Source organism: Lissotriton vulgaris, chromosome 5 (assembly GCF_964263255.1).
Source record: "Lissotriton vulgaris chromosome 5, aLisVul1.2, whole genome shotgun sequence".
Taxonomy (NCBI): Eukaryota; Metazoa; Chordata; class Amphibia; order Caudata; family Salamandridae; genus Lissotriton; species Lissotriton vulgaris.
The window spans coordinates 1,222,107,126-1,222,125,866 of record NC_141693.1 but is presented as its reverse complement, the minus strand read 5'-3'; the positions used below and the strand labels follow the sequence as shown (position 1 = coordinate 1,222,125,866).

At 42.5% G+C, this 18,741-nt stretch overlaps 1 protein-coding gene across 3 annotated transcripts in view; it reads right to left on the bottom strand.

The window, feature by feature from the left end:
• Window positions 1-18,741, bottom strand: part of LOC147712342 (uncharacterized) — a 144,040-nt gene that overhangs the window by 116,858 nt on the left and 8,441 nt on the right. For all 3 annotated transcript variants that reach the window (XM_086923035.1, XM_086923034.1, XM_086923036.1), the window contains exons 2-3: window positions 13,954-14,074; window positions 6,315-6,425 (exon numbers count right to left, since the gene is read on the bottom strand). In XM_086923035.1, coding sequence (XP_086779161.1) covers window positions 6,315-6,425; window positions 13,954-14,074 — 232 coding nt within the window. The remainder of the gene's footprint in view (window positions 1-6,314; window positions 6,426-13,953; window positions 14,075-18,741) is intronic.

The window sequence follows — 18,741 nt, the reverse complement described above, 5'->3', positions numbered from 1 at the left end:
TATTGCAAGTACACATAAGAGAGCATTCAGTAACAGATCATTGTGCTGTTAAAAGAAGCACTAGAGGTGTTACTCAATGATAGTATAGTAAATAACCACATTCAATGCAACAAAAATATTTCATGAGCTACTATAAATACACATTTAATATGATGCCCAAACAACATCATAAGAGGCAGTAATTCTTTGATAGATGCTAACAAATTGATACAGACACATTTAAAAGATGGATTGGAAGGAATTAATGAAAACAGAAAGAGGGAAACATGGGTAGAAATATGCACAGAGATGTTCTACAGGGCAGACACCACACCACTTGGAAGGCAGCAGCAGTACATGTTTAAATCAATGAGCCATCCTCCTTAAAAGATGCCACTGAAGGGACATGTATCTTACGTCTGCCAATAGCATCAGGAGTACTGTTGGAAAGAAACTCATGGTTGGGAACGTCAGCAATTTGCAAATACAATTACATATTAGCTTATTTGTCAGACACCACTTCACTAGCCATGACTGAAAGAAATGAATATTCAAAATAGGCCTTTTTTCTTTTTGGGAGTTTCAAATAGCGCGAGCTCGACCCGAAGGTATCAGAGTGCTTTACATGAGCACCAGTTGCATTATAGACGGACAACTTAATTTTGTTAGGCACAGGGAGATTAAGTGATTTGCCCAGAATCACAGGATGTTGAGCGTCCCTGCCAAGACTCGAATCAGGTTCCCCAGCTTCGAGGTCGACCTCTCTAGTCATTAGCCACATCCTCTCCCCTTATTGGAGCAGAGAAAAAACATGAAAAAGATGCTTTAAGAAACAGGGTACAAGAATGGTTTGTATCAACAGTGATTAATTGTATCACTCACATGATAGCCATGTCATTGACGGAACAATACAGCACACTTCTAGCTGTGAAGGTAAGATAGCTTTATAAACAGAGAAAAGTTAATGTTACTGACCACCTGTTCCCCGTCTTTTATCTCTAATCACACAATGCTGGCTTCTGTGATGTGATCATCTCACCGCCTGCAAAGACCAGCAGGCTAAATGCTTATTCATAAAAATTACGGACTATCTCACTATGGTTGTGACAAAGATGAAGCAAGTCTTCTTAATGTGTTCCTGGTTTAACAGGTTAAAGGCATGATCAAGCTCAAGATGTCAACCCTCCAGGTGCACATTAATGGCAATTATTAGCACATAATTCCAGGAAAAGCAACTTAAATGTCTACGATAGTATTTGAGAATTCTTGGCAGAGCTGGCCTAGAATGGACCTGGTTGGCTAGCAGGAGATGATAACGTTGAGCAAAATTACAAATCAACTTTTCAGCTGATTGGGAGAAAAGTTTGTCTGAACTGGAGCTAGCGCAGAGGGTTGGTAGAAAATGTAGCAGCTGTGGATCAGATTATTGGAACCTTGGTATTGTGCTCTCTTCCACTTCTTCTTGCGAGGAAGCTCCTTGCTCACCAACTTTGCAGCCTACTTGTTCTCAACTCTCTCTTGCAGCAGCGACCATTGAGAATGAACTCTTTGGAAAGAAGAGCTGTCTGGAGCAGGACAGACATTGCAAAGATGCAACTCCCTTGAAGGACAACCCATATGATGCAGATACCAGGTCACCTACATTGAGCAACTTGACCCCCAACTCTCCTTTGGTCATAACAAGAGGGTGAGGATCCCCTGAAAACACACCCTAGGGGTAGTGAGAGAAGAGTGATTGTCTGCTCAGTATGAAATTTAAAAGGCAAGCTCAATCCCCCAATACAAAGGCTGGCTGCAAATCCTGTGCCAAAATGAGGAGTCATACTTTACCTAAAGGTGGAATCAAGTCCTCGGAGGAAGTTAAGCTTTGGGCACAGAAAGGTCTTAAGCACCTGGAAGGTGAGCGCACTTTTCCTAGATCCAAAACATGTGTCCACAATCTAAGAAATCAGTATCAATGACTATCAGGTGTGTATCTTTTCTTTATTAGCCTTTCCTCATCGTGTGGTCTCCCATTGCACTAACTAGTTTTAGTTATATATTTATATAGCACTCCAGTTACAGCACAATTGTCGGTTTCAAAAGCACAACTCAATTTCTCAGGTTGCTTTGCATTACATTCATTATAGTTAATAATGTGGCAAACACTTCCTCACTTGTTCAACTCCTAATATGTACTTTGCTGTGCTTGAAGCTCACGAGAGGAGTGCATCAGTGCCAGCCCTGGAATTTTACCAACTGAACCTCAGTAGAGCAAATGGTAGGGAAGGAAAAATTGTCATATTACCCACTCAGGAGTTGCTGCTGACAATGCATTTAGTCACCCAAAAACTGATCCTTATGTGGGAGAGCCCTTTCAAAGTATACCTTATTGCCTCACTAGAGAGGTGTTCACTACTGTGTATGGTTTTGAAGCTCCCACACATACATCATAAATCCTCTTTCTAAAATTGACATAACATTTTGTACTTCATATAAGCTTTTTTCTTGCTCTACATGCATGCAAGAGAGTCATTCAGAGAACTAGTCCAGATGGTCATACATTTAATCCAGATTTGCACTGAATTGTCTCCCCAGAGCAGCATTAAGAATGCAGATGAGATGCTGTAAATGGCTTAAGACCCACTGACATGGACAGAGTTCTGAAAAGTGGAGAAAAGTGCAAAAACAAAAGAGAAGTTTGGCAGGAACCCTGCATCATAAAATACCTGAGCAATGGCAGAAACAACAGGGTCATAGCAAGTATCTGTGATAGGGAAAGTGGTATGGCCACATATTATTACTCATACATAAATAACAACAGCATGGCTCAATTTCGTGTTTAAGTAAATCTTAAAAGGACAGGATCAGCATTCCAGGATGGGGATGTCTTGAAAAATAGGTAAACCCTCACAAAGCTGCAAAGTTGGTAGTATTTCCACACTTCTGTAAGGCCCATAGTCTCCCTTGACAATTTAGATTTACACTTGTCATAGATAGGAATAAGTCAAGTTAAAGTTTATTTTGAGTCAATGCGCTTAAATTCATAAATATGTAAATCAATTTTTCAAAAGCTGCTGCACACAATACAGTTAAAAAACATCTTAATCATTCAAGAGTAAAACAAAGCCTAAATTACTAGGCAGATAGCAAGAAGTATGAAATAGCAAACTCTACAGACCTTGTAATATCAGTCTTTACCAAGTCCGTTGCAGACACCATGTTCCGGGTGCCCATATTTCTCAACAGTTACTTGAGCCATTTTACCGTTGGTAAGCATGCATTGGGTGAAGGAGCAGCAAGTGTTTTGTCTGGCCATGTGATGTATTACTATTTGCAAGTAAAGATTTTGTTGTAGTCCGTCACTCCTAAACTTAAGGTACAAAACTACCCAACACTGGTTTCTACTCATTCACCCAGGTCTGAAAGTTTGGTATACACTTACAAATTAAAAGGACAATAGTTATGTTCTCTCCGATGGTATCTGATAGCATCATCTCCAGAAGCCAGAGTTCTAGCACGCTGTAATGGGGTCGGTGGTCCAGAAAGCCCCTCGGAGACGGGTGCCTACCCTAGTAGCGTCTAATCTTGTGACCCCCCCCCCCCTCCTGTCATTTCAGCCTCCCCCGTCACAGGTCACGGCCGGACCGGCCGAATGGTATAGCTGCGACGAAGAGGATGATCTGGACTGGCCGTTTAACTGGCAGCGACCTGAGGCGGAGGCGGAGCCTAACCAGGAAGTAAATACGAACGAGGAAGAGAGCCGGGTGTGCTTGTTCACCGGTGTGGGAGTTGGAGTGGAGGACGCTGTATCGAGAGGAGACTGGTGGAGAGACGAGAGAGGAAAAGGGAAGACGGAGGAAAGACCCGACTTACCATCACTCGAGGCGGAGGAGGAGTTGCTAACCCGTCGTCAGCGCTGGAGCCAGGAGGCCAACGGCATCACGAGGCGCCCAGCCGCACGTGACCTGGAGGCGTGTGGCTCACAGAGGTACGTGACCGTATCTCGGGTTGGGTGAGGAGGCAGGGAAACCGCTTGTAGAGTAAATCCTTTTCTGGCCCTAATCCCTGGGAACCCTTCCCGCACTTAACCCCTCCCCCCCTTCACCGACGTTGTATAGCTGCATCTTTGGGATTCCTCACTCCTTTTCCCTCACTCAAAGTGTGTGTTCACTCGTACTGATACCTCCTCTCGTGTCCCTTCCTCCGAGGCGACTGAAGGCGTAACCACGGAGACAGATACAGTGGAAACGAGACGGAGCCCAATCCGGGAAAAAGACAGAGGCTACGAGAAGGAAACAGCGGCCTGAGAGGAGCCGATCCCCGAGGAGACCCACTCCCAGGAAAACTTGTACAGACTTTCTCTTTCAACAAATAAAACCCCCACGCACTAAAACCCGATTGTTGCCTATTACTGCTCACCCCGCTACACACGCATAATATTTTTACAGGTCACGGACATGTGCAACCACTCAAGTGTTTAACTACCAGGGAGCCCTAGAACATCACGTAGGGCCTTCCTGTAGTGGCTTAGTTCAGGTCTCCACCATACTCTAATCCAATATAGGTGTGGTCTTAACTGAGAAAGTGAGTTAATACCCCTTATCCAAAGATCCCAAAACAAGACTACCATTGAGGGGTTGGTGGGTAATCAAATTAAGCTTTCTTGCTTAAACATAATTCTGAAACACTGGAGTAGCCCCATATCTCGGCACCTATATCTCAGCTACATATAATGTCAGCATTTTGGCACTGCAGTTTGTACACCTACAGCCTGATTCACAAAGGACCTCCTCACTTGTGGCGGAGGCCCAGCTGTTGTGGGGAGTCTCCACACTCGAGCCGGAGAATTCTCATTGTGGAGATTCCGCCTAGAGTACAGAGACTCCCCCACAACTGTGCGGAGGCCCTTTGTGAATCAGGCCCCTAATTTATACACCTCAACAGCAAATATTGAGGAGCTCAAACATTCGCTCTTCTCGTGTGTGCTGTTCTTAACATTAATCTAAGTTTTTTCCATTACATATCGAATGTCATTGACAATGCCCAGGTATGTAAATTCATACACCAGCTTAAGGGGAAAAGTTGTCCATTTTAAAACTGTTCTTGAGCTCTATATATGATTTAAATATCATTAGATTTGTTTTAGGGATGTTAATAATCAAGCCCTTTAAGGTACAGATCTCGTTGATGTATCTAGTAGCATTTGCAGGCCACTGGATATCTTTAAGGTGTCATCAGCAAACAAGGGGTTGCAATCTTACCTCCACACAAGGCCTTCAGCACACTGAAGCAAAAGTCTCATTGTGCACCCTTTCATGAATGTGCAAGAAATAAGCGGGAGACACAAATTATTAATCATAACAGATGCCTGGGGACATTAACAAGTCAGAACGCAGAGCCACAAACTCCACATAAAGTGATTCCTTCAGCACAACACACTCTTTATAAAGGTAAATACACCCTAAACCCTTGATAAACAGGTGTCCTTCTTAACTCTCTTAGGGTGTGTGAAAGTATCTTATTATCCTCGATCCTGGACAGAGTGATAAATGTTCTAGAAGGGTCTATAAGGCTTAATAGAAATAGTTTGAGGGGTCATTCTTGTTGGCTTTCTTGTACTGAGGCACTATTTTTGCTCTTAAACGGTTCAGAGTTAGGAGATCCCTATTTAAAATAGTCTTGTATCTGAGAATGGGATCAGATCTATACAGGTCAGCTGGTATCCTATGAAGACCAGGGGGCCTTTCCCCTCTTTTGCCCATTACTTGTCTGTAAAATGTAATTTAAGGAAAACAGTCAATTCACCACTATGCAATGATGTGTGGAAGTCTTACACTTCATGGTCCTGGAGTAGAATATAGAGACAAAAAGTGTGCAAACCAGTAACCTTCAGTCACATATGTTTTGCCCTTAAGATACTCTACGCCACTCCACCCTACGCCACGCTATGTCACTCCACTGTATGCCATTCCAATACACAACACTCTATGCCACTCCTCTCTACGAAACGACTCCATTCTTTGCCGTTCTACTCTATGACACTCCACCCCACTCTTCTCTATGCTATTAACTTTTACCATGCTGAACAGCAGCCACGCTGGTGTACAACATGACTGAAACACATTGGTAAGCCAATAGCTCTTGCATAGATAAGACCTATTGGCTTTGCCAGTGCTTGCTCATATAGCTGTTCTCAGTAACACAACTCCCTGAATGCAATAGGTTTCTAAAGTATAGCCCAAATCTGGAAAATGGTTTCCTTGATGACATGTGGTCAGCTGGTAAATGTATGTATTTGGGAAGATCATTTTAAGCGTTTCAATCATATCAGACTTAATAGATGTTTCACTTACTTGGAGAAGTATTAACAGAGTGTCTTCTTTCCGACTCCTGGCTGTCTGTAATGAGCATCTTTTGCTTTTCCTTAGCTCTTAATGAAAAGACCATAGTGGTAATCACCGAGCCTGACATTAAAAGATAAGTGACATTAGTGATCATCCACATTTTCCATACTGTTTGAATTCCACTACAATACAAATACATATGTGATCTTCAGAAACGAGAGAAGAATCAATGTGGGGGGAATGGACAGCTAAAATTATCAATACAAAGGAGGCAAAACCCAATAAAGGAAGGGGAAATGCTAGTGGAACCAGTATGTACAGTAGTACTGAAAGGCCCACAGATGAAATTGCATACAAAGTCAAACAGATTGGTCTACAGAAAGAGATGCACACATGCAGGAATAGACAATTAAATGCACAGAGGAGCACTTTGACGAATCTAGATGAGAAAATGCTCACACATATGCACTACAACAGACAAAGAAGTGAGAATCGAAGAACATAAATTAACTTAGTAATGTTTTGTTTTCAGACTCTCTCACAATAACACTTGAACTTCCTCTTTGGCTCCAGACCAACTCATATTGGTCCCTCCAACACAATCCATCAATTTCCATTAATGCCACATATAATTTTACGCTTGCATTTCTGTCTTTAAACATCAATTTTAACACTCTCCTCAAAAGCTTCTGGATTTATATCTGATTACTCTAAATCTTCTGAGCTGATCGCATAATGTTTTCCTTAGTTATAATTGTCTATTGTGAGCCAAAACCCACCATCAGAATAAGCTTTCTTCTGCAAATATTGACGTAATATTTCGTTGATTTCTTCTTTCCTCCATTATGCTTTTCTCATCTCCGTTACAGCTAACAGACAACCGTGTTCCCTTTCAAATCCAAGAATCTCTTCACTTTTACCATTTGTATCCTCACTACAACTCCATACACTGGCCTCCATCACCTTTGGGCCTTTTACAACTTTCTTTTAGTCTCCCAAAATGTACAATTTTACCCATATTTTGCAGTCCTCCCCAATGGCTGGACAACCTTTGTAGGAAGTCACGTTTGTAGATCTCACTGTCGTAACACATAGTTTTTTTCAGTTTTCTTTACCCTACTATAATTCCTTTCTTTGTTTAGAACACTGCCTGCTTCCACATTTTGCTTATTTCTTTCTTCACTCACCGTTTTCATACATATTTCTGATTGTTCAACTGCTTTGGCTGTAGTGATTGCACCTTGCAACAACGGATCACCAATTATTCATAACTGATCCGGAATTTTCCTACTTCTTTTGTTGACAATTATTTGATCTCTAATCATTTCATTTGAAATAAAATGATATCCATAAGAGTCTCAAACTACTCAGGAACTCCTCAGATGACTGGGTTCTGGTGTAGAAACTATATCTTTCCAAAGTTATGCTTTTGTTGGGTTTAAAACATTTTTCATCCTCAACAATGACTCATTAATATCATTCAGGTCACCTTTCCCTAAATGACATACAATCCGTGGTAGACTTCCGAACTTCGAAACACATCTTGTTCCTCAAAAGCCAGACAATGCAATACAATGATCTTACATCTATCTACTGCCATTTCACCACCTTCAATAGCATTCAGGTAAGTCATGAACCCCTCTTTCGATTTCTTTCATGGTTTTTGAGGGTCACCCTTTTTGGAATTCTTTCAATAACAGTTAAATAAGTGTAGAAAATAGTTTAAATAAAACCTGTTATTGCGTTCCTGGCCATTCAGTAATATTTGTCAAATTTGGCGTATCTGGAAATACAATCCTATATACATTTTATAATAAGGATTACTACACACATGGAACCATTTAATTGTATCAAATACACCAAAGTGATGTTTTTCCATTTTGAATGTGTGCTCTGGTGCAGTGTCCTAAATTGTTGTTTTATAGATGGACAACATATACTGCGTGTGTCTTTATGAGGCATACTCGCTAGTCAATTTCCTCTTACTGTAAACAGGGTTAAATCTGTCATCAATAATGTTTCAAATAACAAGGTGACTAGTAAGGCCGGGATCAAGTAAGAACTGTATAAAGTGTTCAATGCAGAACACATACCCTTGTTTCTAGGGGTGGGACACATTCCTGAGTACTGATCCTATTCAAACATATCCATCTTTCTATAATAGAACAGTGACCAAATGATGGAGCACATTATCACCCTAGATCAGTTCTGATCTCCAATAGCAAAATCTACTGAAAACCTACTGGTGAACAATATACTTCTACTACTTTCATCTCATATTGAAAGACCAACATGAGTTCATACTAGGTCAGCAAATGACACACCACCGGATATTGTTGAGCACATGGCAGCTCAACTGGCAACAACGCTTCTGGAAGCTGAGAAGGCCTTTGGAGTTTGGTGGTATTTCCTGTGATAAAGATGAGCTTCTTGTAAAGATTTATTAACACGATTACTATACAGTACAAATCATTTGCAAATCTATCTGTTTTGGTAGGTTCACAAGTGAATCTGGTGCAATGCAGGGATGACCATTATCATCAATACTTTCTGGACTTGGAGCCTTTTTAAACTATGCTCTTATCGAATGCCAGACTTTCTCCTTGGCACTACAAAGGCATCATTTACTGCTTGGCAGCATCTGCTGATGATATGGACCTTTTTACAGATAACCAGTATTATAGATCAGAATTTCTGCTTGGCACTACAAAGGCATCATTAACTGCTTGGCAGTATCTGCTGATGATATTGACCTTTTTACAGATAACCAGTATTATATCTCCAAATACCATCAAATTAGCTCAGCAATATCACTCACTATACGGATTTTCCATACTTGTCAAAAACACACAACTCTTAAGGCCTGGTCTTTCCTCCTTCACTCATCTTATTCAGAGTACATTGTGACTTATTTAGCATAACATATACTTTCAAAACTGTTGTACTGCCACAGTTAAACTATTAGTCCGTTTTCAGGGCAACCCGATAGACTGCTTCAAATAAGAACAAGCATTTGCAATGCAATAGGTCGCGCATTTGCGAGATTTTGAGTTATTGACATTGTAAATGACAATGCCTTTTATTTATGTGTTTAATAATCTGTAGTAACAAAAAGCGTTGTCATTTACAATACCAATCGGTTAAAATGTAAAAAAAAGTGAGACCTCTTGCATTGCAAATGCTTGTTATTGGTCAGTTGCTGTAGGTTTCCTTTCTCTTGGTGAGTTTGTCCCTCCCTTCGAGCACGGACACATTACTTGTGTTATGTCACTGCTTGTTTTTCCATACTGTTTTTTTTTAATTTATGATTAAACACTCCAGCAGACTACGTCTTTTTCAGCTGGCTCCCTCTTGTACTTGTCCCATTTTTGTATTCCTCCCTCTCCCCTCTGCATTTTTCCCTCCCTCGTCCATGTTCTTCCACCTCTCGTCCTTGTTGTCCCCTCATCCTCCATTGTCAGTTAACTCCTTCCCAGTATTGCCTTCTGCTCCACATTAAATAAAAAGTGTGCTATAATGCGGCCAGCGTTGGCTGCTTTTTCCCACCCCGTGTTGCCCCCTCCGAAACATACTTCCCCTCCCTCTGTGTTGCCCCACCCTTCCCACCACCAATTTAAAAAAAGAGCAGCGCAAGCGCTGCATCGCTAGGCCAGACCTAAAAAACATTATATTGTACTTTCATTAGAAGAATTTATAGTGTGCTTTCTGTCATGCGCAGTATACAGCCACTCACACAGTATGTTCTTTCTTCACTAGAAAGGTTTCCAAAAATCACCTTTGTCAAAATGCCTCTGAAAATACACTCCAACACAGCGTGGTTACTTTGAGCCTAAGACAGACGTGTTTCAAACTCTATGATTCCCGCCACATTCTTTGTGAGCCCCCCTTGTTGGGTTTTAAAGTGCATCACCTAAGAGGACAAGTGAGATGCTTGCCAATGTGACTGTGTGGTGGCACTCAGGGGTATCAAAGATTAAGAGGGTATTTTCTCATTGCAGCGTCTGCGGATATATGCTAAATTGTTACACATAGAAACAGAACCTATCTGTCTCTCTTTTGCCGCACTGGGTAATCTTGGGACAAATGAGTATATCTAGAGTGTGCAATTTCCCATCTCTGCCTAAATCAGAGCACATTGATGCAAAAAAATATATACGTGGACTCAGTGGTGGCTGTTGGCAACACTTGACTCCAGCTCAGATGTTTGCTTTTAAAGTGACGTCCTTCAGGCAGTTCTTTACTTCAGATGCTCGGTAAACGCTATTGTACGAATGTACATTTACAAAGATGGAAACCTTTGGCATTTATTAAACCTATAGATACATTTAAAGTGTCTCAGTGGCTTTATAATAGTATTGCACGCCTCCCTTCCAACTAGCTTCGCTGTTCACCAGCTGCCATGAGAACAGCGCTATCCACATTAGACTATGAGCGCCTCATGAGCACCCCTACCTCTGCGAGGATTAGCAGCCTCGGCTCCCCCCCTCCAGCACAGATGCCGGATGGTAAGTAACTGTCCCGCCACATAATGACACAAATAGCAGCACTTACTGTGATGGCGTGAGCCTCTCCAAAAGCAGGTCAGCCTCCTCCTTCACGGGGCTCGGCAGCTGGGCACGCCAGGATGGTTCACAGCGACCCAAGCCAGGCACAGGAGCAGGCTGTGTTGAGGAGGCAGCAGGCGTGCTGAGCACTCGCACGGATGACACGCCTTACACGCCTTAACAGAAGAGGGGCGAGCCTCACGCGCGAAAGTGAAAGCGTGGGGGAGCGCGCAAAAGTGCTGGGTTCGCCAGAGAAGAGAAGAGACGCTGTGGGTGCATATTGGCTGTCTGAAAGAGATGCTGTAACCGTGCTCATGGCCTGTCCGGGGGCCATGTGCACAAGCAGTGCACATGTCCTGTCCTGCCACTTCAGCTAACGCCTGGGGTACGTGTTCACAGCTGATGTTTTTCAAGCACGTGCACCTATCCTGTCCTGCATTGCAAAGCAAGTCAGCAACAATAGACCTCGCCTAGGCGACAGCGCATGGCGCTGCATCACTAGGCGAGACCTAAAAAACTAATTCCTACATCTCCTACATCATATTAACACAGGTAAAGTACATATTCTTTCCTATTAATCATGCTCAATCCCATGCCTTTTATAAAGAACGTTTTGTAACCTACTCTAAAATCATGTTCTTTATCGAGGTAAGAAGAAACCATGAAGAGCATTAAAATGGCTGTAGCTAACCTCTTTGAGATGAAGTTTGAGATTATATAGTTACAGACTTTTTGTTCAGTTTCTATAGGCAGCAAATTTGCGGCAATTATGAATAACAAGGTGATACTGTTTTATGAGCTGCATTTTTGCAGCTTATTTTTCTTGAACGCTGTATTTCTGAAAATATGCTACATATGTTAAGTGTTTCCAAATTGTACAGAACACGAAGGTTGAAGAGGACTCTAGTTGTGCTATCTACTTGGGTTACATTTTTGTAAAGAGCATAACTCTATAGATATTTCAAGGCAAAAGAATAACTGGGACAATAAGACCTTCTCAGATTTTATAAAACATCACATTCTGAAGTGTGAGGCACAAAATATTATTAACACTGAAACACATGATCAGTTTTGGATTGCTTTGTAAGCCTTCTTGACCTCCATTCTTCTATTAATGCGCCTAAAAAGAATCGTTCAATTTCTACAAGTACACTTTTTCCCTGTGACAGTTGTCAATAGAGCTGCTAACACTGAAGAACAATAGGCATTATAAATCTTTCAACGCCCTAAATCTATTATAATTAATTATGTAACCCTAGAGGATTTGGCAGATTACAACAAGTGGAAAAGAGACCTTGGTCCTCCTATCTGTCCTTCAAATATAGCTACTTCCCTTAAATTCATAACACAGGTCTAACGGTCAACCAATGAACACCTTCATCATTTATATATGTTATCAACTTCACTTTACACCAAAATAATCTGACAGAAGGGGGCAACACTGAAAAATCTGGATGCCCTAAATGTAGCAATCAGAAGGTCAACTTAATGCACCTGTTGGCCCCCAGAACAATGCTACTTTGCTTCATAGTGACCAGCATTTATGGAAATAATCCCCAGAGAAAATGTATGCATTGTTACAAGCATGTATTCTTTAATCTGAAGGTAAACAAAGAGGGGCTGAGGTGTGAACATGATACCAGACATGAGGATACCATTTGCCGTTAGTAAAACAGGGATAGCGGGAGTTTCGATGGTGTTTTAGTACATCTTCTGTGAAGCATTATGTGCATTCCTCAAATTCCATCTTTCCGTTACCCCTTCTACCAGCTTCCTAAATATAATTATTCTTCCCTGCAATCCTGCGCACTTGACATCAGCCATAAAAAGAGAGATATGAACCCCAGAAGTCTGGATCCACACAATGGAAATAGGTGAAGAGGAGTGCTCTCCGTGAGGAGGCAACTGTCTGCACAGTGCCTTCAGGTTCAAGTTAGAAGTGTAGTATGCCAACAAGACTGCTCTTACTCAGAAGGAGTGCTAAATATCCAACCAAGAGGACTCCTTTCTTTACCGTACCCCCTCAGCACATGAAAGCCGTCCTTGATGTGGAGTAGGGAAATAGGGGTTAGAAGGCACTGTTGATTACATGAAGCCTCCCTAGGCACATGATGGCACAACTGGGCACGAGACCGCAGGTGGTATTAAAATTGTATTACCATGGACCATATACCTATAACTGGGCATAGATCGCTGGGACGTATGACGTTACCACGCATACTTTTACCACGCATGCATTTACAATGCAGTTTTTACAACGCATACCATTACAACGCATAGCGCTTTGGGGTGCTGGATAGTGAAATAGTTTAATTTACTATTCCAACTCCAGTCCCCGTGGACACTAGGGAAGGTGTTGGATAGTAAATTAAACTTATTCCCTATCCAGGAGCGCCCCCCAGAGCAATGCGTGGTAATGGTCTGCGTTGTAAAAGCTGCGTTGTAATGGTAGTGCGTGGTAAAAGATTTGTTGTAAAGGTTGTATACCAGATCGCTGTGGTTACAAAGGCTTGAGTAGCAATATGAACTGGAGTTGGTAAAGAGTTCTGTATATGAGAATATAGTGGCTGTTGCTAGGCATCTTAAGGTACCACTTGGGCTTAGAAGACCTTACATGGTACAAGATGGCAATGCGTGGCATATGATTTCATCATTTACGTTTATGAGGTTGTATCTGACATCTGAAGGTAGTACCTGAGCATAACAGTCCAGGCCCTAAACCAGAACAATGAATTTAGCCAATCTGTGTTTTTTGCAATGTGTTTCTTCTCTCCAATTGGTCTTCAGGGGCTGGTATTCTTACAGAACTCAACTGTACCCGACTCCACCACTTGCCCATATTGATAAATATATCCATGATAGTAGTTCCCACGTTCACTACTTACACACATTTCTTACCACCTCGTTTCCCTATTGTGCTCTAATACCTATGGCTGCTATATCGACCTGTACGTTGGCATATATTCTTAACACTGGAACATAAGTTTATCAGGATCTTGCAATTCTTTGTGGTAGGACAGGCATTAAATTATCCTGGGACACAATAAAATCAAATACCACGTCTCATGCATCACACAACAGCTTAAAAGGTGATGGAACTTTACCTAGAGACATCAAAGCTTGGTCAATTTCCTTCATCATGTTCTGGCAAAGTTTCTTCTGCCATTCCTGCAAAAGTGCCCATTCCTCTTCAGAGAAACAGGAAGACGCATCGAAGTATGCAACCTGTTCCACGAACATAAAAATTGGGAACGCTTAGTGAACAACTCCTTTCAATGACATATATGAAAACGTGCCTATTACAAGTATAATGGTGTTGTCTTTGTAACTTAACCTCACACAATGCACTTTACTTCATAAAAACACACAATAAAGCAGACTATTCTTTCTTGCAAACCTCATTCCAAAGCACTTTAGTCAACTGGAAAGGTTATTTATGGTGAATCTAATGATCATAACTGCTGTCAGATCTGTACAAGGTCCACTTAAAGTCCTCAGATACAGGAGGGAAACGACGTTGTATTTACTGTATGGGTCCCTGAGTCCCCTAAACCTACCCATCAATGACTACTGTGCCCTCCTTGTCTCTGGTTGTGCATGGGCGCATACACAGACACCCACATGCATACATAAATGTGGTTCACATGTACCTCTTTCAAAAACAAAGGGATAATTAAGTTTAGAAAAGACTTAAAAGTAAGAAATATATATTTTAAAACAACCAAATACATATATTTTTAAAACAACCAAATATATATTTTAAAACAACCGTAAGCACATTTAAATTGTGCATCTTTACCCGACACTGAGCATACAACATGCACTGTTTGTGACTTTTGAAGAGGTAGTACTTTGCCGTTCATGGTCAGTTAGGAGTGGGATATGAGTATATATTTCAACACAATATGGCTCTTAACAGCAGCCACAAGACATCCCAATCTCCCTTTATTTGCATGTTTGCACTTTCTTTTAGCGTCTGCCACCCTCGAAAAAAGTACCTTCAGTTTGCTCTTTGCTCCTGTCGCCTCCTGGCAAATTTCTGAGTGCACCAGTAAAAAGGCCCATCTCTGATATCACCCCCCCTTACTATTTTGGTTCAGTAAAGCCGAGCGAGCTATTTCAATAGGATACACTCTAATTTTAAAGAAAGTAGATGTTGCATTATTCAGATCATCACAACTCAAATACCATATCTGGAACAATATCTCTTCTAGATAGCATTAGGCATAGTTTTTGCCATAAATCTGTGATTTTGTCAGTTGTTTTATATGTTTACTAGCAGCCCGTCCCGACGTTGTCCGGGAATGAATTGCTGCCAGCCAGTAGTATATTGTTTTGTAGGATTTCGTTTTGATAGCATTTCTTATCTGTGACAGGCCTGTGAAATTCTCTGATTCACTGTGCACTGCTGATGCACTTAAGAGTGCGCATTCGGTAGTGTGTGAACTCGAGTTTCCCTACTTTATTTTTCCTTGCCACATTATATAGAGCGAACTCGACAACATGGCATGAGCACAATTTACATTACAGAAGAACACATTCATTTGTGGTAGGCACGGGGAGATAAATCGATTTGCCTAGAATCACAGGATGTTGAGCAAGATTGGAACGTAGCTCCCCAGCTCTAAAGTTCGCAATTCTAGAACTTGTGGCGGGAGTTGTGTCTAAAAGTGTATGTCGGTGCTGGCCATCAATGAGAGGGACCTGTGGATTTTTCAAATGGGTGGTGAAAAAATAGGAGTATGTTGCTGGAGATGTGGGCCGCCGTGCCACCAATGTATTTACCGGGGGAGGGTAAACACCCATTATTCCTCAACTTTCTTTCCGCATACCATCACTCCGCATACTTTCATTACGAAAGTACCATGACTCCACAATGCCATTATAACGCATGGCATTACATTTTATATGCTTTTACCACGCATACATTTACAACGAAATTCGTTGTAAATGCATGAATGGTAAAAACATGTGTTTTTTAATGTTTGGATAAGGTAAGTATGGGTATAGGGGTATATGTTTTGGGGTACTGAGGTATATGTTTTGGGGTGTTTGGGTATTTTAAGGGTTCAGGTATAGTTTTGGGTTATGGGGTACAGGGGTAGTTTTAGAGTTTAGGGATAGGTATGGGTTTTGGGGTACAGGGGTATTTTTAGGGTTCAGGGTAGGTTTGGGTTTTGGGGTACAGGGGTATTTTAAGGGTTCAGGGCTAGGTTTGGGTTTTGGGGTACATGGGTATTTTTAGGGTTCAGGGCTAGGTTTGGGTTTTGGGGTACAGGGGTATTTTAGGGTTCAGGGGTAGGTTTGGTTTTTGGGGTACAGGGTTATTTTTAGGGTACAGGGTTATTTTTAGGGTTCAGGACTAAGTTTGGGTTTGGGGTACAAGGGTATTTTTAGGGTTCATGGGTAGGTTTGGATTTTGGGGTACAGGGGTATTTTAAGGGTTCAGGGGTAGGTTTGGGTTTTGGGGTACAGGGGTATTTTAGGGTTCAGGGGTAGGTTTGGGTTTTGGGGTACAGTGGTATTTTTAGGGTTCAGGGCTAGGTTTGGGTTTTGGGGTACAGTGGTATTTTTAGGGTTCAGGGGTAGGTTTGGGTTTTGAGGTACAGGGGTATTTATAGGGTTCAGGGCTAGGTTTGGGTTTTGGAGTACAGGGGTATATTTAGGGTTTAGGGATAGGTTTGTGTTTTGGGGTACAGGGTATATTTATAGGGTTAAGATGGGTTAGTGTTTAAGGGTGTTGGGGTATTTTAAGGAGTAAGGGTGGGTTATGATTATGGGGTGCAGGGGTATTGGCACACAATATGAGACGTGGCATGAAGGGCGGAACGTACCACACGCCCCCAGCGTTTGTCACGGCCCCAGCACACGCCCACAGCACAACGCAGACACGCCCACAAGGGACTACTTTGCTGGCACGGTTCTTTTACCTTTTAAATGTATATGGTGGGCATCTGCATAGCCTATGTCTTTCTGCTGCAACTGCCCTTTCCAACGCTGTATTGGGTGTTGTGATTGGTGCTGTGGTTCCTGAGATTACCCGCCTCAAAGGTTTGGGCTCTCTCTTTATTATATTAGTACTAGCAGCCCGTCCCGACCTTGTCCGGGAGCAACAGGTTTCCCCGACCCCCGCCCGCCCCGACATTGTCCAGCAGCCCGGGCCCCCGCCAGGCCCGTCCCCCGCCTGCCCCGACCCCCGCCTGCCCCGACATGGGTCCCCTTACCTCAGCCGCCGCTCCTCCTGCCTGTCCGCTGCTCGCACCGCCGCTGGCCTGTCCGCTGCTCTTCACGTCACCGCTCCTCCCCCGCGCCATGTCCGCCGCTCCCTTACCTCAGCCACCGCTCCTCCAGCCTGTCCGCTGCTCGCACCGCCGCTGGCCTGTCCGCTGCTCCTCACGTCACCGCTCCTCCCCCGCGCCATGTCCGCCGCTCCTCGCGGCGCTCCTGGACGCCGCTCCTCCCCGCGCTCCTGACTTGAGCACGCATGTCGCGGCCGGAGCTACTTCAGAGGGACTACTTTTTTTTTTTACTGTACATTTTTTAAATAACGTTTTTTTTAACATTTATATAGCCTATGGCGATTCCAACGGTGTATCGGGTGTGTGGATTGGCGCTGTGGTTCCCGAGTTTACCCGCCTCAAAGGCTGAAAGTTCTTCCTTTATTATAGTAGTATAGATAGATAGATTCCTAGGACTGTTTGTGAGCATGGGTAAGTTGTTTATATTTTCCACAGACCAAAGTACCATCAAGTAGGGTAAAGCGCCGTCAATTAGTATATATCATGGCTCTTTTTTCAATTTAAATGAGGCTTATTGTATTACTCCTCTTTTTGTTTTCCTGTCCGGCCCCTGTGGTAACGTGTAATGTAGTGTGTGTGTTTTTGTAAGTATAAGGAGTGTTATTTAAATGTGCATGTTTTCCTTTGAGTACCAGGCCCCAAGCATGAATGTGTGAAATTTTGCGTCACATAGTATACAGCATGCCTCTTTTGTCAATGTAAATTAGGCTTATTGAATTCCTTCTGTTTTTGTTGTCCTGTGTGGCCCCTGTGCTCACGTGTAATGTAGTGCGTCCTTGTTTTCCTGTCCGCCCCCTGTGTTAATTAGTAATGTAGTGCGTCTCTTTTTTGAAGTATAAGGAGTGTTATTTAAATGTGCATGTTTTCCTTTGAGTGTCAGCCACCAAGCATGAAGTTGCGTAATTTTGCGTCAATTTGTATACAGCATGCCTCTTTTGTCAATGTAAATGAGACTTAAATGAATTCCTTCTGTTTTAGTTGTCCTGTGTGGCCCCTGTGCTAACGTGTAATGTGGTGCGTCTCTTTTTTCAAGTGTAAGGAGTGTTATTTAAATGTGATTGTTTTCCTTTGAGTGCCAGCCCCCCTATTCAACCTGTGATGTTGAGGAGATATTTGTAATCTGTCTGTTGTTGTTTGTTTAGCAATTAGAGCGAGGGCTCTGAGCACAGCTTTTTCCTGGCCCCTGAAACAACGTTTGTTTAGCAATTAGCGCTAGGGCTCTGAGCACAGATTTTTCCTGGCCCCTGCAACAACGTTATACATGTAGAAAGTGCCATAAATTAGCGTACTTTATGCCTCGTTGTGCAATGTAAGTGAGGCTTGTGGAATTGGCCCCTGCAATGTAAATTAGGCTTGTTGATTTGTCCTTGTATTTTTTTCCCTGCCCGGCCCCTGTGCAGGCCCCTGCATCAACGTTAGACGTGTGTTTAATTTTTGGGAAAGCGGGCTCGAGGTTTGTTTAAATCGCCCTGTTTTTTTTCCCCTGCCACGAGGACTGAAAGCAGCCTCAAGGCTTCTTGAATGAGCCTTGTTCTTGTTTCCGTGCCCTCTGACAATGTCTTTTTCAAAGTGTGTTTATTGTAGCGCATTAAA